Source organism: Lepidochelys olivacea (assembly GCF_965140295.1).
Source record: "Lepidochelys olivacea isolate rLepOli2 genome assembly, chromosome: 5".
Taxonomy (NCBI): domain Eukaryota; kingdom Metazoa; phylum Chordata; order Testudines; family Cheloniidae; genus Lepidochelys; species Lepidochelys olivacea.
The window spans coordinates 2,119,118-2,143,854 of NC_140415.1; the positions used below are offsets into that span (position 1 = coordinate 2,119,118).

The window sequence follows — 24,737 nt, forward strand, 5'->3', positions numbered from 1 at the left end:
CTTGTAGAATGCTGTTAACATTACCCCTATGGTAGTGGTGGCCAAGGTATGACTCGAAGGACAAATGCATCCAGCCCAAGAGCTCTACAATGGCTCTTAACTTGAATATAGACGTTATAGTCTGTGGAGACTACAAGTCTCAGCATGCAAAAATATATTTTGATTTGAGATGTTCTGATCTAACCTAAGAATGGCCCTACTGGGTCAGACCAAAGGTCCATCTAGCCCAATATCCTGTCTTCTGACAGTGGCTAATGGCAGGTGCCTTAGAGGGCATGAACAGAACAGGTAATCGTCAAGTGATCCATCCCCTGTTGCCCATTCCCAGCTTCTGGCAAACAGGGGCTAGGGACACCATCTGAGTCTCGACAGACTACACTCAGGACAAATGCAAAGTACTCCACTTTGGAAGGAACTATCAGTTGCACACATACAAAATGGGAACTGACTGCCTAGGAAGGAGCACTGCGGAAATGGACCTGGGGTCCTAGCGTATCACAAGCCAAATATGAGTCAACACTGTAACACTGTGCCACTGTAAGCTCTCTAGTGTAGACATGGCTTAGTCCTGCCATGAGTGCAGGGGACTGGACTAGAAGACTTCTCAAGATTCCTTCCAATCCTACGATTCTATGATTCTACATTGTCATACTAAAGATAAGCACCACGGCAAACTCCTCCATTTGATGCATGCAAGGTATGGCCATCAGGCTACTTGCATACCATCCACATTTGAGCAAAGACTGGATACTCCTGGTTAACACCAGGCCCAACTCTCTGGACAACACACTTAACGATGAAAATGTCTTCAAAGGAATCAATCAAGAAAACACATTTAAAGATCTCATTCTTGTCACCCAAAAATATTTTTTCCCTTAAATTACTTTGCAGTACAACGTCCTTTACTACTACATGAGTCAACAACACGATGCTGTTGAAAAAAAAAAGATGCAATTTTGGGTTGCATCAACAGAGGCATAGCATGCAAGTCACAGGAGGGGATAGTACTGGTCCACTCCATGCTGGTTTGGCCTCAGCTGGAGTACTGTGTCCAATTTTGGTCACCAATGTAGAGAGAGAAAAGATGTAGAGAAACTGGAAAGGATCCAGAGGTGAGTGACAAGGATGATCAGAGGGATGGAATTCAAGCCATAGGAGCAAAGGCTGAAGGAACTGGGTATGTTTAGTTTGGAAAAGAGGACGTTAAGGGGAGACACGAGATCTGTCTTCAAATACATGAAAGGCTGCTATAACAGAAGATGGAGAAAAGTTGTTCTCTCTTGCCACAGGGAGCAGGATAAGAGGCAATGGGTTCAAACTATAGTATAGTATGTTTATATTAAATCTCAGGAAAAAATTCCTAACTGTAAGAACAGTAGAACAATGGAATAAACTTTCTCAGGAAGTTGTGGAATCTCCTTCACTGGAGATTTTTATAAAGAGTCTGGATAGCCATCTGTCTTGGATGGTTTAGACACAACAAATCCTGCATATTGGCACTGGCAGTCCCTTCTAACCCCACAATTCTACAGTAACGACAGGAGTAATGAACTCGTGGAACAAGAAGGAGTTGCCTCTTCAAGCGTTGGAACACAGTGAAATGAATCGTAAGCCACTCCTCTGTCACACATCTCTGATGCTATACAGAGCTGTGGCAGGAAAGGACTAAAAGCTACTAACAACAATTTATCAGAGCATTAGAAATATTTGCTGGCAATCAAGCCTGTCCCAAATTCAAACATATGTCTCGAGCTCTGCAACAGAACTGATGTGTCTAACAGAGCATTTTCCTCTACACAGAGTTGAATGTTCCTCAATTGTTGCTGCATAAGACAGACAGTTAATGATGCTAAAAATAGAGGTGTTAAATGCTTCCACCAGGTAAGCACATACTGCTTTAGGATGTGAGGACATTATACCCCCCGATTACCATCTTCTTCACTTGCATTAACGTGGCCAGGATGCAACAGAAGGTAACATGCCTCAGGTCCAATTTTCCAGACTTCAAACCCACTTCTCCACAACCCTACTGACCCACACGGGCTGCCCATTAACCCCGGCAACAATTTAAAAAATGAACGCTCCTTTGTAGTGCAGTAAATAAAGAAATCTGTTATAACTTCAGAAATCCATAAAATATATCTGCCTGCATCCCTAATCTAGGCTAATCAAAAAATCAAAAACCAAATTCCCATTATAGATGACCAAAGCGCTAAGGGTTAGAATTATTGAGACTATCCAGTGCTGAGTTTCTTTGCACATTGACAACCAGCGGGACTTTCTGAGAGTGGAATGGACTACACTGTCTTTAAACTACTCTTCTGTTAGAATTCACTAAAGGAGCCTTTCATACAGACTTAACAGAATGAACTATTTCATTCCACCTACAGATCTTTTTGGAACGAACTCCCACCTCCTAATCCTGCTCAATTAATTGACCACTAAAATGAGGCACAGTGGGAATCCACAATGTCTGGGGTATGGCCATCTTATTTTTGCCAGCCTGGTCCTTTGTGCCTTTTCCGACACTCTGCAAGGGAACAGCATCTTTAATAAGTTACTAACTCCTCTGAGCTTTACTTAACTTTTCTTGCTATGAGGAGAAACATCCCCCACTAAGATGTCCTCTGTGTCCTCATATGAGCCTTCAAGCTTCCCCACTTTCCTGCTTCTAATTTTTTTTTTAAATATAATTCAGTCTAAGTGAAATGTGCTCATCTAACAGCCCTTGAGATTGAAAGCCCGTTTATTCACAGTACAGGTACAGCATAGGCCCTGGCATCTCATACCCACAGGGAGCACCTCATAGGATGAGAGAGGAGTTCAGACTCTGGTTTCACTAAGTAAGCATCCAACAAACAAATTAATTCCAACTGAGGGTCACATGTGTCTGCTAAGAAGTGGACTGAAATTCAATAATTTATTTCTTATAGGCCAGTGAACAGTTCTCCAATGCTTAAAACTTTCAGTTATCTATAATTTGAGGGTGGATTTGAACTGGTGACCTACAGGTGAAAGATGCCATATCCCATTCCTCAGTCAATCTGCCATCCCCAAAGCCCTCTTACTTCTGTTAAACAATAGAAAGAACTCTCTCCTCCATTCTCAGCCTAGGCAGAACAGAAGAGAGTCTAGAAACAAAAACTGAACCTACATCTCCCACACAGCTGTACAGAATAATAATCACTGGGTCCACTGGGGAGGCCAGAGGAAAATTTCAGCCCAGTACAGATGTCAGAGTTTGTCCCTACTCGATCCGCAAACTCAGTTCTTTAAAAGCAGCTTCTCCTTCAGCCACTCTGGAGACATTGCTCCCCCTCCCAGAAACACACATCTGGGGCCCTGTGAGAGGCAGCAGAAGCATTAGGATGAAGGCAGTTAGTAATCTTCAAAATTCTTTCCCATCGCCATGTGCACATACTGTCACTGCTCAGATACAACTCACCCGCTTACTGTCGGGGGGGCACCATCACCACCTCCTCCCTTTTTCCCCCATTTTGTGAATGGCCCCTACATCTCCAAAAAAAAAAAAAAAAAAAAAGTGTGTGTGGCCAAAACTATTTGGCACATTTGTGTCAAATTCACAAATGGTTTCAGGCCAACCAAAACTTAATGTTTTAGCAAATCTACTATTCATGGAAAAAATTTCACCCAGCTCTAGTGATTTATAATGCTTGCAAAGAGAAAATACTCTGCCTTTATGATTCTCCAAAGAGCATGTATTAGCGAATGTTTTTCACTGGGAAGACCACCACCTGATAGCCTGCCCCGTAACATACCCCCAAAACTCTTCAAAGTCACATGTTCTTTGGAAATTACACTAATGCACACACAGGATTATGAGAGTTCCTAACCCAAACATGCCTAATTTAGTAAGGAAAGTTCCATACATTTGTAAACTCTACCAAGGATTGTAATCTAAATTAGAGGACTGAAAAGCTACTCACCAAGATTGTACCATACATCCATCTCTCCACTCAATGTGCGGACTTCGATGATGGTCTGCCCCAAAAAATCGTCCGACTCACGTTTCAGCCTCTGCTTGACACGAGACTTAATGTCGTCATCCTCATCCCAGACACGCACTTTGATCCGATCCGAGGAGTTATGGCACTCACTGTGAACAAGACAAGTAAGTACAGATGGGTGACCAGCCACAGAATCCAAGGGTGTAGAATGCATGGTTTTACAGCATGACTGACCATTCTCTGCTGTTCGTTTAGTGGTATTTATTTCATAGATGTTCATTCACATTGGCAGCTGATGGCAAAGGATGCGAGATGCAAATAAAATTTAAGTACTCAGCAGGAATTGTGCTACAGAGTTTTTGAAGGCCTTCTGCTACAATATAGCCACAAAACTCTGAGGACCCTGACCACTACCAGGGACTGCTAGTGGATACTGCATGCCGCCTAGTGATTTGATTATAGTGTATTAGTCAAAGGTTCAAACTTCTGTTAAACAACAAAGAACTCTCTCCTCCATTCTCCTCTCCTCACCAAAGAAGACTCAAATGGAGGCCATTAACTTAATTTTGTTTGAGACTTTATTAGTGTCACTAGCAAAGCAACAGTGTATTAATGCACAAAACAACACAGTCAGGGAGATGATATAATACTGCTTCTGTGTGGGAGGAAGGGATGGGAAACAGCAACTCTAACGAAGTTGGTATTTAAGAGCTACAACGTGCCCCAGGCAGGGAACTAAAGAAATCTCCTTCAAAAAGGCAGCTTTGTTCTCAGTTGAAGCTTCACATCTGATCTGATGCTGAGAAAAAAAAACTCAGGTATCCTAAAACCTAAACAGGCAGGTGACCTGCACAACACACAGAGGAAATGAGAGAACTCAAAAGCTATAGGGACACAGCAAATAGCGAGATCTTGTCACAAAAGCCCTGCTCATTTATTGGGCATGTGATGTGATAAAGCAATTTGAATGCTCATATAAAAGCATGACAAGGGTGATTACTCATAACCGTTACAAATGTCTGGCCGCACCAGAAAAAAAAGGGGGTTCCTGAAAATATGGCAATTCCTGCTGAAGGTCTATGTTCTAGCCTTTTCAAACCTACTGCATCAGTTGCTAAGCAACAGGGGGAGAATGAACAAGGAGAGAGAATGAAGAAATGGGTCAAAAGAGATTTCCTAAGCCAAGTCAGTGAAATGTGGCAGCAACCATGGTGTTTACATGTTCCCTACCAAGAACTCATTTGGTCTCCCATTGCCATCTATTGTGTTTTAGGATTCATTAACAGACAGCTAATGCAGAAGAGCTCACTGTGAATTAAATGGAGAAATGCAGAGGCAATTTGAGGTTGTCCTGATCGTTTGCTGCTGTTTGAAAACCAATCCATTCTGCATTCCTCAAGCGATTCAAAGTACCACTTAGAATACAGAAAACCAATGTTTCAATCAATATTTCCCTGGTTTTAATTCTTTCCCTCCCATGTGTAAACATGTACAGGTGTTTAAGATGATTTATTGCATGGTGTGCTGAAGAGGAGATGCTAAGACTGTTGGTTCTTCCTCTAGCTCTCAAACCTATTTGGGCATGTTGCCATCTCTGTAGGCCCAGCAGAATAAGAGGCTACACACTAAAAATTCTTCATAACCCAAACAAATATTATAAAAAACTCTCAATTTCCTAGGGGCAGATTTGGAAAGGTATTTAATTGCCCGAAGATGCAGACAGACATGCACAATGGGATTTTCACAAGCTCCTAAGCAAGTTAGGTCCTTAACTCCCACTGACAGCATTTTTCGGTGCCTAAGTACTTCTGTTAACCTGGCCCTAGGTCTTGACCCTCTACTACAGTCTGTCAAAAGTACTGCTTCTTTAGGAAGATACTCAAGCTGATTTGACCTAGTTTGATCTGCACTGTGCGCCTTTTAAACTTGAACATGCACCATACGAGGTACCTGGAATAACGGTGTTCTCTTTCTTTACTTACAACAGGGGACCGCGCAGCACCACAATCACCGCAGAACGTTTTCAGTGGTACCAACTGGATCTGTACACCTCAAGACTGTTACTGTCTCTACCATACACACCTTTCCTTGAGGGATGCTACTATTTTTATGGGGCTTCTACCTCTTTGTATTTCCTCTCCTGGCTCTGTACCAGAGTTATTCACCGGAGCTCTCTGTGCTGTTAAACACCTGAACCTGGGGGGACAAGGCAGGGGGCGGGGCGGGGGGGAGGCGAGGTTTAAGGCAGAGTACACCTATAGAATCTGCAGTCTTTGTTACTGTTGAACCAAGACAGCCAGGCTGATATCAGCCCCACTTCTACAGAAACGAGAGCTCTGGGATCCAACTCGAACACGTTTATTGCCTGGGAGATGAAGGACAATGCTCACTTTTAAATTGAAACAGCATAAACCCAGTCTTGTGGAGTCTGAACATATATCGCAGTGTTAAAAAACGTCCCCACAATGCAGGAAGCAGCACCTCTCTAACGCTCTCCAGCACTTGCTGCACTTCTTATGTTCCTGTTTTCTCTTTTTAAAATATATTTATATTAGTTGGAGTGTTTTTATTGTGATTGTTTGTGACGTTTCACCTTGATTGTCTAGTTGTACTGAATTATTTAAAATAAAAATTTTCAATAAAAATAATGTACAAAAACCAGGGGGTAAAAAATGAATAAAAAAAGATGAAATGAGTCAAACTGCTTCCAAGATGGTGTTTTCAGTGGGGGTCTAAATTAGCTGTTACCACTCAAGAAAGATCTTGGACTCATTGTGGAGAGTTCTCTGAAAACATCCACTCAATGTGCAGTGGCCGTCAAAAAAGTGAACAGAATGTTGGTAAACATTAAGAAAGGGATAGATAGATACTAAACTGGGAGAAGTGGTAGATACGCTGGAGGGCAGGGATAGGATACAGAGGGACCTAGACAAATTGGAGGATTGGGCCAAAAGAAATCTGATGAGGTTCAATAAGGATAAGTGCAGGGTCCTGCACTTAGGACGGAAGAACCCAATGCACAGCTACAGACTAGGGACCGAATGGCTAGGCAGCAGTTCTGCGGAAAAGGACCTAGGGGTGACAGTGGACGAGAAGCTGGATATGAGTCAGCAGGGTGCCCTTGTTGCCAAGAAGGCCAATGGCATTTTGGGATGTATAAGTAGGGGCATAGCGAGCAGATCGAGGGACGTGATCGTTCCCCTCTATTCGACATTGGTGAGGCCTCATCTGGAGTCCTGTGTCCAGTTTTGGGCCCCACACTACAAGAAGGATGTGGATAAATTGGAAAGAGTCCAGCGAAGGGCAACAAAAATGATTAGGGGTCTTGAACACATGACTTATGAGGAGAGGCTGAGGGAACTGGGATTGTTTAGTCTGCAGAAGAGAAGAATGAGGGGGGATTTGATAGCTGCTTTCAACTACCTGAGAGGTGGCTCCAGAGAGGATGGTTCTAGACTATTCTCAGTAGTGGAAGAGGACAGGACAAGGAGTAATGGTCTCAAGTTGCAGTGGGGGAGGTTTAGGTTGGATATTAGGAAAAACTTTTTCACTAGGAGGGTGGTGAAACACTGGAATGCGTTGCCTAGGGAGGTGGTGGAACCTCCTTCCTTAGAAGTTTTTAAGGTCAGGCTTGACAAAGCCCTGGCTGGGATGATTTAACTGGGAATTGGTCCTGCTTTGAGCAGGGGGTTGGACTAGATGACCTTCTGGGGTCCCTTCCAACCCTGATATTCTATGATTCTATGATTTAATTGGGGATTGGTCCTGCTTTTGAGTGGAGGGTTGGACTAGATGACCTCCTGAGGTCCCTTCCAACCCTGATATTCTATGATTCTATGAAGACAGAAAATATCATATTGCCTCTATATAAATCCATGGTATGCCCACATCTTGAATACTGTGTGCAGATGTGATCGCCCCATCTCAAAAAAGATACATTGAGTTGGAAAAGGTTCAGAAAAGGGCAATAATAATGATTAGGGGTATGGAACAGCTTCCATATGAGGAGAGATTAATCAGACTGGGACTTTTCCAAGCTGAAAAGAGATGATTAAGGGGGGATATGATAGAGATCTATAAATTATGACTGGTGTGGAGAAAGCAAATAAGGAAGTGTTATTAACTCCTCCTCCCAACACAAGAACTAGGGGTCATCAAATGACATTAATAGGCAGCAGGTTTAAAACGAACAACAGGAAGTATTTCTTCACACAATGCACAGTCAACTTGTGGAACTCCTTGCCAGAGGATGTTGTGAAGGCCAAGACTATAACAGGGTTCAAAAGAGAACCAGATAAGTTCATGGAGGATAGGTCCATCAATGGCTATTAGCCAGGATGGACAGGGATGGTGTCCCTAGGTTCTGTTTGCCAGAAGCTAGGAATGAGCGACAGTGGATGGATCACTTGAGGATTACCTGTTCTGTTCATTCCCTCTGTAGCACCTGGCATTGGCCACTATCGGGAGACAGGATACTGGACTAAATGGACCTTTGGTCTGACCCAGTCTGGCTGTTCTTATGGGAGGGAGGGAAATTGGTGAAACTGTGACTTAATGCCTCCTTTTCACAAATAAGAGTTTCCCTGGCTTATGCCATTATCATTTATTTATTATTTTAATTCCTGTAGTGCTCTGATGGCCAAATTAGACTCAGGACACCATTGTGCTTAGTATAGTGAAAACACAGAGTAAGACACAGTCCCTACTCTGAAGAGTTTACAGTTAGAGCTGGTAAGGAATTTTTGACAAAATATTTATCAGAAAATGCAATTTCATTGACAAAAACGGTTTGTGGAGAAGGGTCGGCGTCTGTGAATTTCCTGATTCAAACAACATTTTGGAAAAAATGTTTTGAAATTGTCAAAACATCCAGTTTCAACATTTTTTAAATGAAATGTTCCATTTTACAGTTCAAAACTTTTTAATTCAAAATTTCAGCTTATTTATAGTCTAAAAAAGTAAACAAATTAAAAAGGTTGAAACTGAAATGAAACATTTCAACTGACCCAATCAAAAAAAACCAATCCTGTATTATCTCTTTGTGAACATTTTCAAGATTTTGACTTTTTGTTCCAATCTGTGGCAGGAAACATTTTGGAAAAATGGAAAATTCTTCCAGCATACAAAAACTGTTTCCCTATTCAGTTCTACCTACAGTGTTTTTAAGACAAGAGGAAACTTGTGGGTGTAACAAACAATTGAAGGAACGGGGGAGGGAGGACAAGGGAAAGAGGAATATTTACATAGATTTAAATAGGCCAGCTAAGCACATAGCTAAATGATTTTGAGCCATTTAAAAAATATAAGTTACAAGGTAAAATTAAAAGGATAAATATCTTTAAATGCCTAGCGAGCACTTATACAGCCATTTGGGACTCATATTTCCTTTAGGAATCATGGTAGCAGTGGCTGTGGAGGGGAGTTTTGAAGGAGAACAGGGTAATACCGTTACAGGCTAGTGTTACAGGGAGAGTTTCCTGCACATAAAGGGTGGCATGGAAGAAAGTGAAAAGGTGTTTGTAAGAGAGGTGGATAATATAGAGTGGCATTGATGGCAGAGTGAAGGAGACGGAGAAGGACATGATAGGACAGAGCGGATAAGCAGGAAGACGGGCTCTCTGCAGGAGTTTTTAATGGATCTGAGGGGAGCAAGGTGGTTGTCTGGAAAACCAGGCTAGAGGCAGCTATCTGAGGTGATGCGGGATGAGGGAGTTGCAATGATGTAGAGAAACAGAAAGAGTGACTCAGAGATGTTCGAGGGAGAAAGGAGCAAGGTTTGGATACAGCCTGAATGAGCAGGCTGAGAGAAGGCGGAGTCCAAGCCGTCCCACTTACAGATCTGGGGAAGGGAGGATAGTTGTGTTGTCAACAGCGATGGGGAAAACAGCGAGCCAGTGTTTCTGGCCACGTTAACTTTTAAAAGGAGAGGCCAGCTAAGTACATGGAGAGACAGACAGGTTAGGGTGGAGAGGCCATTGGGTAAGTCGTCAGTGTGAAGATGGCAATTGTGTCTAAGCAGATGAGGTCACCATAACAAATGGTACAGCGAAGGGAGCAGAAGAAAGAGCCTAGTGCAATCCCCATGACAGTGAGAGAGGGAGGCAGAGAAAGAATGAAAAGATATGAGGAAGAGATGGCTTGAGAGATCAGAGAACCAGGGGAGGAGGAGAGCATAAATCAGGGATCGGCAAACTTTGGCACGCAGCCCATCAGAGTAAGCCCCTGGTGTGCAGGGCTGGTTTGTTTACCTGCCGCGTCTGCAGGTTCGGCCGATCGCAACTCCCAGTGGCCGCACTTCGCCATCCCAGGCCAATGGGAGCTGTGGGAAGGGCGGCCAGCACATCCCTCGGTCTGCGGCGCTTCCCACAGCCCCCACTGGCCTGGAGCAGCGAACCGCGGCCAGTAGGAGCTGCGATCAGCCGAACCTGCGGACGCAGCAGGTTAACAAACCAGCCCGGCCCGCCAGGGGCTTACCCTGATGCCAAACGTTGCCGATCCCTGGTATAAAAGCAGCTGAGAGGTCAAGGATGACAACCATGGAGTAAAAGCCCTGAGATTTGGCAAGATCTCCTTGACAAATAATTATCCCAACAGAACAAAGAAATAAGTCTTCTGTTCCTACCAGTATTAAACTCGTTTGTTCTAGAGCAGGAGTGGGCAAACTAAGGCCCGGGTGCCACATCCAGCCCTTCCAACATTAATCTGGCCCTCGAGCTTCTGCCGAGGAGCAGGGTCCAGGACTTGCCCTGCTCCGGCACGCCAGTCGGGGAGCGGGGTCAGGGGCTCGCCTCACTCCGTGCATACCATGGCTCCTGGAAGCAGCGGCATGTCCCCTCTCTGGTTCTTACACATAGGGGCAGCCAAGGGGCTCCACACGCTGCCGCCACCCCACGTGCCGTCCCTGAAGTTCCCATTCGTTCGGAACCACAGCCAATGGGAGCTGCAGGTGCAGTGCCTGCAGATGGGGCAGCATGCAGAGCTGCCTGGCTGTAGCTCCACGTAGGAGCCAGAGAGGGGACATGCCGCTGCTTCTGGGAGCTGCTTGAGGGAAGCGCCACCTGGAGCCTGCACCCCTGACCTCCTCCCACGCCCCAACTCTCTGCCCCAGCCCTGATCCCCCCCTGCCCTCCGAACCCCTTGGTCCCAGCCCGGAGCACCCTACTGCACCCCAAACCATTCATCCCCAGCCCCACCCCAGAACTCGCACCCCCAGCTAGAGCCCTAGTCCCCATCCCAAACACCCCAACCTCCTGCCCCAGCCCAGAGCCCCTTCCCACATACTGAACTCCTCATTTCTGGACCCACCATAGAGCCCACACCCCAGTCGGAGCCCTCACCCCCTCCTGCACCCCAACCCCCAATTTTGTGAGCATTCATGGCCCGCCATATAATTACCATACCCAGATGTGGCCCTTGGGCCAAAAAGTTTGCCAACCCCTGTTTTAGAGGGACAAGTTACTCTGAAATCAGCCATTTTGCTGTTACCTATCTCTGCAGCTGTGATTACACAAACAAATCTTCAAAGTGCAAAAGGCAGAAGCAGTGCTCAGAACCACTTAATCTCTAACTACATTATCCCAGCTTCCTCCTAGGCACTGCTGCATAGCATCAATTCCACTGTTCAAATCCAAATTTCATAGGGGTCACTGAGCTGGGAAACTATGGGTATGTCTACACTGCAATTCAAAATCCCACGGCTGGCCTGTGCCAGCTGAGACGGGTTCATGGGGCTTGGTTCTATTTAACTGGGGCTGTGACGATGTGACGCAGCAGGGAGGGGGGAGTGTTGACCTGGGAATGTGCCCTGGGGATGGGAGACCTGAGAGCCTGTAACCTGAGCTGGGAGGGAGAGGTAGAATCATAGAATATCAGGGTTGGAAGGGACCTCAGGAGGTCATCGAGTCCAACCTCCTGCTCAAAGCAGGACCAATCCCCAATTAAATCATCCCAGCCAGGGCTTTGTCAAGCCTGAAATTAAAAACTTCTAAGGAAGGAGATTCTACCACTTCCCTAGGTAACACCTCTGCCCAGGAATGTGAACAGAGGCTGCAGAAGGGAACCTGCTGGGGGGGTTTAGTTTCAGTTTGGTGCTGGGTGGAGGAACGCAGGGAACCCCAGGGCTGGGGTCTAAGCTCCCTGCTCCCCCAGAAGGACTTGACTGAGGAGTCCTGGTTGTACCCACAACCTCTGTTTTGGACTGTGTTCCTGTTGGCCATAAACCTTCTGTTTTACTGGCTGGCTGAGAGTCTCAGTGAATCCTAGGAAGAGGGGTGCAGGGCCTGGACTCCCCCACACTCTGTGACAGGGGCATAGGCATTTGGGATTGTGATGAAGCTCGAGCTCTAGAACCCAGGAAGGTGGGAGGGTCTCAGAGGTTGCAATTAAACATCCCCTTCACCCAAGTCAGCTGGCACAAGCCAGCTGCGTGTCTCTAATTGCCGTGTAGACAGAATATGATTTTACTTTACTACCGGTTTCATCCAACTAAGGCCCAGGCACAGGGGATGAGGAAGCACAACTGAAAGGTTCCACGGTCATCAAGATGTAGCTGAACAACAGAGGCAGAGCAAGCAACAGATGTAACCGTCTTGAAAGGGGCAGGGTAAACACAGAACTCAGAGGAACAATCACATGTAACTACAGAGATGACTGAAAGGTGCTGAGCATGATAATAGGCTAGGCTGCTGAAAAGACAATTACGGAACCAAACGGAAGCTGTGGGTGACACCACAGTAGTTAACTATGTAGCAGTGCCATGCCTGAAGCAATAGCCGTGATGAAGTGTATTATTTGTGGCTGTGTGTGTCTAAGTATAATATTGATTATTTACTGAAGGGAGGCAATGCAACCACTCTAACCACCATACCCTTCCGCAGTGAAGGAATAAACACACTTTGCAAAGTGCCCAGTGACAACGTAATCTGTTCCAGACAGAATGATTTCACACCTGCCATTCAGGATCAGACCCAGCTGGGTAGCACAAAGCAGTTTCCATGGGAAGATATTTTAAAGTAAACAATTTGCATTGTGCCAAGGACAGGAGATGCAGAGTTGTCCTATTGTACATAGGGCAACTTCCAGTGTCCACATCCATTAGACACTGGGTCCTTTTCCAAACATTAGCAAATGATGCCAATAATCGTATGCTTTAAAGTGGGGTTAAGCAGCCTCTCAGCAAGCACAGGGCTTTGCCTTTCAAAGGAAATTTTGTTCCTTATCAAATTTCTCCTAAATACTATACATGTAATTTCACTACATAGATGCAGGTGCTCTGCATCAGCCCTTCCAAAAAGAACTAAATAGAAAATATAAACTTTCCTAGTTTCAGAGTAGCAGCCATGTTAGTCTGTTTTCGCAAAAAGAAAAGGAGTACTTGTGGCACCTTAGAGACAAACAAATTTATTTGAGCATAAGCTTTCGTGAGCTACAGCTCACTTCATCGGATGTATGTAGTGGAAAATACAGTGGGGAGATTTATAGACACAGAGAACATGAAACAATGGGTGTTACCATGCACACTGTAACCAGAGTGATCACTTAAGGTGAGCTATTACCAGCAGGAGAGCTGGGGGGCAGAGGGCTGGAACCTTTTGTAGTGATAATCAAAGTGGGACATCTCCAGCAGTTGACAAGAAGGTCTGAGGAACAGTGGGAAGTGGGAGGGGGAATAAACATGGGGAAATAGTTTTACTTTGTGTAATGACCCATCCACTCCCAGTCTCTATTCAAGCCTAAGTTAATTGTATCCAGTTTGCAAATTAATTCCAATTCAGCAGTCTCCCCTTGGATCTGTTTTTGAAGTTTTTTGGTTGAAGAATTGCAACTTTTAGGTCTGTAATTGAGTGACCAGAGAGATTGAAGTGTTCTCCGACTGGTTTATGAATGTTATAATTATTGACGTCTGATTTGTGCCCATTTATTCTTTTACATAGAGACTGTCTAGTTTGACCAATGTACATGGCAGAGGGGCATTGCTGGCACATGATGGCATAGATCACATTGGTAGATGTGCAGGTGAATGAGCCTCTAATGGTGTGGCTGATGTGATTAGGCCCTATGATGGTGTCCCCTGAATAGATATGCGGGCACAGTTGGCAACGGGCTTTGTTGCAAGGATAGGTTGCAAGGATAGGTTCCTGGGTTAGTGATTCTGTTGTGTGGTTGCTGGTATTTGCTTCAGGTTGGGGGGTCTGTCTGTAAGCGAGCACTGGCCTGTCTTCCAAGATCTGAGAGAGTAATGGGTCATCCTTCAGGATAGGTTGTAGATCCTTGATAATGCGTTGGAGAGGTTTTAGTTGGGGGCTGAAGGTGACAGCCAGTGGCGTTTTGTTATTTTCTTTGTTGGGCCTGTCCTGTAGTAGGTGACTTCTGGGTACTCTTCTGGATCTGTCAATCTGTTTCTTCACTTCAACAGGTGGGTACTGTAGTTGTAAGAATGCTTGATAGAGATCTTGTAGGTGTTTGTCTCTGTCTGAGGGGTTGGAGCAAATGCGGTTGTATCGTAGAGCTTGGCTGTAGACAATGGATCGTGTGGTGTGGTCTGGATGAAAACTGGAGGCATGTAGGTAGGAATAGCGGTCAGTAGGTTTCCGGTATAGGGTGGTGTTTATGTGACCATCGCTTATTAGCACCATAGTGTCCAAGAAGTGGATCTCTTGTGTGGACTGGTCCAGGCTGAAGCTGATGGTGGGATGGAAATTTTTGAAATCATGGTGGAATTCCTCAAGGGCTTCTTTTCCATGGGTCCAGATGGGTCCAGCCCCCAACTAAAACTTCTCCAGGGCATCATCAAGTAAAACTATATCCCCATGTTTATTCCCCCCACCCCTCACTGTTCCTTAGATGTTCTTGTCAACTGCTGGAAATGGCTCACCTTGATTATCACTACAAAAGGTTCCCCCCCCCCCGCCCCGCTCTCCTGCTGGTAACAGCTCACCTTAAGTAATCACTCTTGTTACAATGCGTATGGTAACACCCATTGTTTCATGTTCTCTGTGTATATAAATCTTCCCACTGTATTTTACACTGCATGCATCCGATGAAGTGAGCTGTAGCTCACGAAAGCTTATGCTCAAATAAATTTGTTAGTCTCTAAGGTGCCACAAGTACTCCTAAACTTTCCTAGAGTGCTTTAAACCATCTTATAGAATCTAACAAAGAATTAGAATCCTGCCTTAAAATCGTACTGGATAGTTCAAAATATCCCATTTATTCTCGTGTGGCAGTGGCCACAGATAATCAGGATATAGGCTTCCTTGTGATAGACGCTGCTACACACATAGAAATAAAGTGCATGCCCCATACATTTCCAATCAAATGTAATTGTGCAGAAGGAAGGGATCAGTCTCACATTTTTAAAGGTCTTTAGAGTAATTTCAATAGAAGCTTATTAAATGTCTGTGAAACTCACTTGGTTTCATTCCTATTAAATTCCTCAGGACTTTCTGTAATGGATGTGGAGGCAGTTACAGGTTTCCAGCAGGCAACAACAAGGATGGCCTACTACCTGCTCTATCAAATAGCTTACTCTTAGAGATGTAAATGCACTCTGAGAACTGGTTATTAATCTAAACGCTAATCCTGTGGCAATGTAGGCAGATAATGGTCTAAAATAGTACTGATTTGGGAATGCAATAGGTACTCTACACAGTACTGATTTGGGAATGTAGACCCAAAAAGATCTCAAAGTTTTATTCTTGGAAACATGGTTCTAAACCTGAATTTCCAGGCTGGGCCATATGTTCTTTTTTCAGAGAAAAGAAACATACAGGAAAGGAGGGAGATCACCTTTAACCAAGGAGTTTACTCGTATGCACCTTGTCTTGCCTTATTCTAACAAGCACGGGAAAACCATACTTGGAATAGGTACTCCATTCTTAGGCTTGGTCTACACTACCAACTACCAACTTATGTCGGTATAACTACGTCACTAAGGTCATGTCTACACTACCCGCCGGATGAGCGGGTAGTGATTGATCTATCGGGGATCGATTTATCGCGTCTAGTGTAGACGCGATAAATTGATCCTTGATCGCTCTGCCATCGACTCCGGAACTCCACCACGGCAAGAGGCGGAAGCGGAGTTGATGGGGGAGCGACGGCCGTCGATCCCGCGCAGCGAGGACGTGAAGTAAGTGATTCTAAATCGATGTAAGCTACGTCGACTTCAGCTACGCTATTCTCGTAGCTGAAGTTGCGTATCTTAGCTTGATCCCCCCCAGCGTAGACCAGGCCTCAGGAGAGGGCTTCTCCCATCAGCACAGCTTCCACCTCTTGCGGCAGTGGATTAACTAGGCCGACAGAAGCAGCTCCCCCGTCGGCGTAGGTAGTGTCTTTAAGTACTATAGCAGCAGCGCTGAAAGTGTAGACAAGCCTTTACACAAAGCATTGACAACTGAGTTTCTGAACACTTTCATGAATTTTCTTGTACCAGTGTCTGTGAATAGCCCTATAAGGCATTCAGTTGTACATACACCACCTTGCATCACATCAAGGGTTACAAAGGAACCCTAAAATGGCTAAACTTTTTATCGCTTAGACAGACATCCTACTTTGTAATAAACTTTCGAAAAGAGCATTTAATTGTGCTTCTGTTGAATGAAGACACCTTTGAGAAGTTAGCCAGCTAGTAATCACTGGAGAGGAAAGCTGTAAAGAGTTCATGCAATAAACCAAACAGAAAGCAAAAACCAATGAAAGTAGAACTACCAACCTACGACCACCCCCTGACCTGGCCCCTCTGCTACCAATGAAAACCCAATGAAACCAACTTGTGCAAAAACCAATGGAAGTAGAACTTACCAACCCACTGACCTGACCCCTCTGCTGGTTTGATTTGTCTCCCTTGGGTATTTTTTGTCTTTCAGACCATAAGTTCTTAAGGTAGGAACTGTATCTTGCCTAGTACATTGCAGGTACTATCACAACCTCTACAATAACTGATACAAGCTCCTCACTTTGATTATAAGATCTAACAAATAATTTCTTTATTAAAAAAATGATGATTTTTCTCTTGGATAAGCCTCCTTGGGAGAGAGATTTCCCAGTGAAGAATGTTTTTGGTCAAGTTGTGTAGCATATGTTCAACAGCTAGGCTCTGATTATGAATGCTAGGAAATGTCAGCATTTGAAGAGTCATCAGCAGAAGGAATCCATAAGCACCAAGCATAAATAGCATGTCTGCAATTGACCTAAATCTCTGAGAAGACAGACTCCTGTGTCCTAGACAATTAAAAATGGCTCTCCTTTTATCCACAACAAGGTCAGTTGCAACACCTAGGAACACCTTGAACCTGGTACAGTTCTTTTTCAGCATCCTTAAACCTCAATATCTTGTCTATTTAAATCCCACTTTCCTCAGCTCCTCTCAACACCTCATCCTTCTTGGTGCTCTGTCCCCTAGCAATACTAAAATGAATGTTTGCACTAAGATCAATTTTCATATTACTGGCTGAATCATGGATATTTCCATAAAACTTGTTCAGTGGCACAATTAAAACACTGAAATTTATCACACTGTATTATCTTTACCACAGTATTTGTTATATTCCCTAAAATTAGACTGGAACATACTTGTAAATACCATGGTAACGACACTGCCATAAATCAAGATTTTAATGGCACTCACACAAATATAGATGGAGGCAGACTTATTGCTATGTTGATTCTAGAGTTATTACAGTAATAACCTACAGTAGTTCCTGTTTAGGAGGTAATAACTTTACCTTGGATTAATAATGTTAAAATAAAAGAATCTCATTTTTTGTTTTCATTGTACATGGTAGAGACAGGCTTGGGGGTCACAAACTCAGTTTTGAAATACAATGCAAACAAATATATTTCAGTGTGCAGAGAAGAGCCTTGCTGACCTAGAGCGGGAAGGAGTGGGGGAAAGAAGAAAAGAAGAGAAGGAGAGAGGGATTGATAATTTGATGGTAAGAAGGAGACAAAGAGGTTTTAGCTAAAAAAAATTTAGGATCCAGAATCTTCGCAGTCCACTTTATTTTCAGAAGCTTTTTTTTTTTTCCATTTACTGTTTTTACATTTAATTAAAATGAGTACCTATAACTTGACAGTGCTTCTTATTAACTCGATAACCATATCCTGGGCTCACTGACTCAGCCTTTGGCGCTTATTTGCCATATAAGCAGCCTTTATTTTAAATTTAGCCCAAAATAGGTTGATAATCTTGTAAACAGATTATCCCTCAAGTTATCATTATTTTATTTTTACAGCACTGTAGGAGAGCAAGTAGCTTTAAAAATAAGTGACAAGCTACCCCCAATGCGCTAACAAGCCAGTTCAAACACCGCAGCAAGGAGTAACAATGAAAGGAATGGTGAGGTCTTTTCTTTTGTGTGTGTTTTACTGCTACCTTTCTAAAGAATTTCAAAGGTTGTTTATTATAAAGGAACAGTGTAAGTCTTCAAACTATTAAGGATTTTCTTCCCTCTCTGGGGATGTCTAAACAACAACTTTCTATACAAATATTGATAAAAGTAGATACAGAATCTATGAACTATTGAACAAGAAGTGGAGGCAAAATGGATGTGCACACTTTTGTATAGTTCAGTATATATCACTATACAGATTATGCTATGAGCACACACTATGTAAAACAGAAACAGACAAAACACAGTCACGACTACAAGTGGTGAAGTACCACGTACAGACACAGGAGAGAAAGGTATGCTCGTGAAGAAATACAGACAATATAAATGGATCAGACCAGGGGCAGATATTCAGTGAGTACTTACAAGTGGAATTTCTCCTCCCAAACAGGGTTCAGATTCCCAAAAATTGTTTTAGTTCTCTTCTTTGTCTTGCCAACTTGAACCGTCACATATGGATCACTGGATCCAGTTTTGTCCTTAGCCTGCAGACCCTGAGCACAAACCACTGTGGAGAAAATAATAATAAAGTTTTGCTATAAGCCTGCAGTGCTAAAAGATGTGGCATGTACTGTGTGACAGAACAGCTTACTGCACTACGCTCCTCAGAAACAGGAATGCTCACCAATGACAGTTTAACACTGAGAACCACAGATTCCAAGGCCAGAAGCGTCCATTGCGATCATCTTGTCGGAACTCCTGTATAACAGAGACCATGCAACTGCCCCAAAATAATTCCTAGAGCAGATCTCTTAGAAAAACATCCAGTCTTGACTTAAAAACGCTCAGTGATGGAGAATCCAGCACAGCCTTTGGTCAGTTGTTCCAATGGTTACTCTCACTGTCACAGGCACCAACTTTTGTCAGCACCAGTGGGAGCTCATGCCCCCCCCTGCCCCACCCCCCACGCCCCGCCCAAATCCGCCTCTCCCTGCCCCTATTGGATCCCTTCCCCAATACCTGCCCCGGCCCAGCCTCCTCCCCCAAGAGCACCGCATTCCCCCTCCGGCCCCCTCCCTCCCAGGCTTGCCGCGCGAAACAGCTGTTTCACGCCACAAGCGCTGGGAGGGAGGGGGGAGAAGCAGGACCCAATAGCGCGCTCAGGGGAGGAGGCAGAGGTGAGCTGGGGGGTTGGGGGGGCAGGACGGGTGGGGAGCTGCCAGTGGGTGCAAAGCACCCACCAATTTTTCCCCGTGGGTGCTCCAACTCTGGAGCACCCACGGAATCAGCGCCTATGCTCACTGCTAAAATTTACATCTTATTTCCAGTCTGAATTTGTCTAGCTTCCGCTTACCGGTGATAGTGATTTTAGCTGACCATTTGGAAGTGCCATCAAGCACGCTCTGTTTCACTGTTTTCATTTGCTGAGCATGTGTTAATTTGTTCTCACTAAAAACATCTCTGATCAAGTCAAAAATTTCTGGCTTGTTCCGTTCCCGAATCTTCATGCGATCCTTCATGGCCATGATGATGTTTTGGGTCCGATCCTCTGCTCCATGTTTAGAGCTCTTCTCTGCTGCTCCTGTGTACAATAAGGCATGGAACAGTTACCAAAAACTTGTAAACAATGAGGAAATCATATATATGTTATGTTACAGAATCATGATGACAGAGATCAAGTTTATTATATTAAAAAAAATCAGTTGAGAAGATATGTTGTGATAATTGGGACTACAAATTTACCTAATTGGGAGCTCAACTGTGAAAAGTGAGTGACAGTCATAAAATGTCACAATAACCCTAATAACAACAAATGTTGATAGGAAAGGGTGCAAAAGGGAGACCGACTGAATTAGTCCAAACAAGGTGGCCTCCTGGGATAATTCAAGGATTGTGTGAAGATCATGCCTTTTAAATGAGAAGAATGTGGGAATGGAAAATTAGCAAACCAAAATTCGTGTGCTGGAAATTAAGCTTAATTGGTGGATAAAATAATGAAGGGACAGGGCTATTTTGCCCATCACTATCTTTTGAGGTCCTTTTAAAAAAGAGAGAGATCAAGAGGAAAATTGGTGAAACAATCCCAGCAACTCCTGGGACCCCAGGGTCTACCATAACATGACTGGGCCTTCACCATCCTAATGCTGAGACATGTTCTGACCAGACCAGGCCAAAGCAAGGCACCAAGATGACACTGCCACCTCCACTGGCTCCGACTGAATCCAAACCACTATCTGGTATGTGAGATGATGTGTTCTCTCCATTGCGACCCCTCCTCCCATGAACTCTTTTCCTTCCCCTTCTTACTTATTCTCTTCCCTATCACTCTCCTTTTTCCTTCTGTCCAGTAAGAGTCTGGTTTGGCTGGCTAAGACTGTGTATTTTGCAATACTGCCATAAGCCTGTGACCAGAGAGGCAAGTAAAAGCAATGCCCTAAACAGCCCAACTCTTGTACAACGGTGCCAGGTCTTGGGGTGGCTAAGACGACCAGGCGCTGTACCTGTGTTTTTCCAGCAGTGAAACTGCAGCAAGTGAAAGTGAGCACCAGACAGCAGCTGCATTTTCTATCTTTGCCCATCTTCTCTCCCTCATTTATGTGCATTTCTCTTGTTGTCTTCTCTAGAAACAGGATCAGACTTTAACAACAACAGCCCCAGCCCATCTTAACTCACTTTTTTTCTTTTCCCCAAAAAGGGAAATTACCATAATCTAACACTGTCAAAAAGAGGAGATTCCTTCTAAAAACACTGTCCAGCTAGAGGGAAAGGGAACAGGAAACGTTGTTAAAATGGCAGGTTTCAGAGTAGCAGCTGTGTTAGTCTGTATCCGCAAAAAGAACAGGAATACTCATGGCACCTTAGAGACTAATAAATTTATTAGAGCATAAGCTTTCGTGGGCTACAGCCCACTTCATCGGATGCATAGAATGGAACATATAGTAAGAAGATATATTTCAGAGTAACAGCCGTGTTAGTCTGTATTCGCAAAAAGAAAAGGAGTACTTGTGGCACCTTAGAGACTAACCAATTTATTAGAGCATAAGCTTTCGTGAGCTACAGCTCACTTCCTTGAGCTGTAGCTCACGAAAGCTTATGCTCTAATAAATTGGTTAGTCTCTAAGGTGCCACAAGTACTCCTTTTCTTTTTAAGAAGATATAGATATACATACAGAGAAGGTGAAAGTTGCCATACAAACTGTAAAAGGCTAATTAGTTAAGATGAGCTATTATCGGCAGGAGAAAAAAAACTTTTGTCATGATCATCAAGCTGGCCCATTTAGACAGTTGACAAGAAGGTGGGAGGATACTTAACATGGGGAAATAGATTCAATATGTGTAATGACCCAGCCACTCCCAGTCTCTATTCAAACCCAAGTTCATGGTATCTAGTTTGCATATTAATTCAAGCTCAGCAGTTTCTCATATCAAGCATTCTTAAAACTACAATACCCATCTGGTGAATTGAAGAAACAGATTGACAGAGCCAGAAGAGTACCCAGAAGTCACCTACTACAAGACAGGCCCAACAAAGAAAATAACAGAACGCCACTAGCCGTCACCTTCAGCCCCCAACTAAAACCTCTCCAGCGCATCATCAAAGATCTATCCTGAAGGACAATCCCTCACTCTCACAGATCTTGGGAGTCAGGCCAGTCCTCGCTTAGACAGCCTCCCAACCTGAAGCAAACACTCTCCAGCAACCACACACCAAACACACTAACCCAGGAACCTATCCTTGCAACAAAGCCCATGCCAACTCTGTCCACAAATTTATTCAAGTGACACCATCATAGGACCTAATCACATTAGCCACGCCATCAGGGGCTCGTTCACCTGCACATCTACCAATGTGATCTATGCCATCATGTGCCAGCAATGCCCCTCTGCCATGTACATTGGCCAAACCAGACAGTCTCTATGCAAAAGAATAAATGGACACAAATCTGACATCAGGAATCATAACATTCAAAAACCAGTAGGAGAACACTTCAACCTTTCTGGCCACTCAGGAAAAGATTTAAGGGTGACAGTTTTGCAATAGAAAAGCTTCAAAAACAGACTCCAATGAGAAACTACTGAGCTTGAATTAATATGCAAACTAGATACCATGAACTTGGGTTTGAATAGAGACTGGGAGTGGCTGGGTCATTACCCATATTAAATCTATTTCCCCATATTCAGTATCCTCACACCTTTTTGTCAACTGTCTAAATGGGCCAGCTTGATTATCACTACAAAAGTTTTTTTCTCTTGCTGATAACAGCTCATCTTAATTAATTAGCCTCTTACAGTTTGTATGGTAACTTCCCCCTTCTCTCTGTGTGTGTGTGTATGTGTATATAAATATCGTTTTACTATATGTTCCATTCTATGCATCCGATGAAGTGGGCTGTAGCCCACAAAAGCTTATGCTCTAATAAATTTGTTAGTCTCTAAGGTGCCACAAGTCCTCCTGTTCTTTTTGTTGTTAAAATGAACACCCTACTTAATTTACATTTCAAATGTTTTAACCTTTCCCCTCTTCTTTTCTGCATCTTTAATAAAAAGATTTTTAATGGTGTTTTCTCCCCGGCACTAAGCAGGCTGAGGTCCCTGTACACCCAACCCCGAATCTTGTTTAGTGCTGTTTAATGTTGGACAGTGAAAGGGTCATGTTAACACCTTTAACTCTTTGGGACCATTTATTTCACCAAAATTAATATAAAAGAGACCCTCAATTCAATGCCTCTTGCCACTGACCAGACTGAAGTTGGGATTGAAAAGTGGTGGACAAATTTCAACTAAAGAGGCAGCAGCTAATTAGTCCCACTATTGTATCAGATACTACATTTAAGAAATATATACTGTAGATGTGGATTTCAGGAACCATTTTAAATACTGTGCTTTAATTGGCCAAACAAGGCATAAAAGAAACATTAGATGTGTTTCCACAGTAGAGGAATCCTTTCTATTGTAAGCCCAATTTGCATCCTCATCTATCTTCAAAAGCTTCTCTTCATTTGAAATATATAGTCAGAAGACACTTATCACAAAATTTGAGTTAAATGTGTTCCTGAGAGATAGCACTTTGAAAAACTGGTATGTTTCACTTTTTGAAATACCTTTTAACTAGGGTTGTCGATGAAAGCAATTAACTAAAAAAAATTAATCATGATTTAAAAAATTAATCGTGATTAATCGCACTGTTAAACAATAGAATACCAATTGAAATTTATTAAATATTTTTGGATGTTTTTCTACATTTTCAAATATGCCAATTTCAATTATAACACAGAATACCAAGTGTACAGAGCTCACTTTATATTTTATTACACGTATCTGCACTGTAAAAAATGATAAACAAACGAAATAGTATTTTTCAATTCACCTCATACAAGTACCTTAATGCAATCTCTTTATCATGAAAGTACAACTTACAAATGTAGGTTATTCTGGTTACAAACTGCACTCAAAAACTAAACAATGTAAAACTTTAGAGCCTACAAGTCCACTCAGTCCTACTTCTTTTTCAGCCAATTGCTAAGACAAAGAAGTTTATTTACATTTACAGGAGATACTTCTGCCCACTTCTTAATTACAATGTCACCTGAACGTGACAACAGGCGTTCACATGACACTTTTGTAGCCAGCATTGCAAGGTATGCTAAACATTCGTATGCCCCTTCATGCTTCAGCCACCATTCCAGAGGACATGCATCCATGCTGATGACATTTGTTAAAAAAAAAAATGTGTTAATTAAATTTGTGACTGAACTCCTTGGGGGAGAATTGTATGTCTCCTGCTCTGTTTTACCCATGTTCTGCCATATATTTCATGTTATAGCAGTCTTGGATAATTACCCAGCATACGTGGTTTGTTTTAAGAACACTTTCACTGCAAATTTGACAAAATGCAAAGAAGATACCAAGATGAAATTTCTAAAGATAGCTACAGCACTTGACCCAAGACTTAAGCATGTAAATTGCACAGGAAATCTATACACATTGAGAAGATTTAAGCTGAGATTTTCAGAAGTGCTGAAGCAACCAAGACTTTCCATGGGACTCGTGCTCTTAAGTGAATGAGATACTTCTAGAAATGTGTGCACAGGAGTGGTTCTGATAAAGCTGAATTTTTATTTCTGCATGATTTGCTACACATTTTTGAATGTCTGAAGAGATGCAGGTGACAGAAGACTTCTATACAAAGTTCAGAACAGTCACTTGCTCCATAGTAATAGTTGTTCTTCGAGAGGGAGGTAGTGTAGATCCCACTGTAGTTGCACATGCGTGCGAGATCAGATTTTTTTTTTTTAATAGCAATGTCTCTCAGGGCCATGCACAAGCCTTGTGCCTCCTCGTGCTCGTGTGTGATGGCATAAAGGGCACCGCAAATGCAACCTTCCTTCAGATTCTATGCAATTCAAAGGTTTGAGAATTCTGAAAGTAGGGATGGAGC

The 24,737-nt window shown here is 43.3% G+C and overlaps 1 protein-coding gene across 6 annotated transcripts in view; it reads right to left on the bottom strand.

The window, feature by feature from the left end:
- UNC13B (unc-13 homolog B) overlaps nucleotides 1–24,737 on the bottom strand; it is a gene marked incomplete at its 5' end in the record, with an annotated part of 380,494 nt that overhangs the window by 110,487 nt on the left and 245,270 nt on the right. For all 6 annotated transcript variants that reach the window (XM_084628800.1, XM_084628798.1, XM_084628797.1 and 3 more), the window contains 3 exons: nucleotides 3,948–4,117; nucleotides 18,725–18,866; nucleotides 19,653–19,880. In XM_084628800.1, coding sequence (XP_084484926.1) covers nucleotides 3,948–4,117; nucleotides 18,725–18,866; nucleotides 19,653–19,880 — 540 coding nt within the window. The remainder of the gene's footprint in view (nucleotides 1–3,947; nucleotides 4,118–18,724; nucleotides 18,867–19,652; nucleotides 19,881–24,737) is intronic.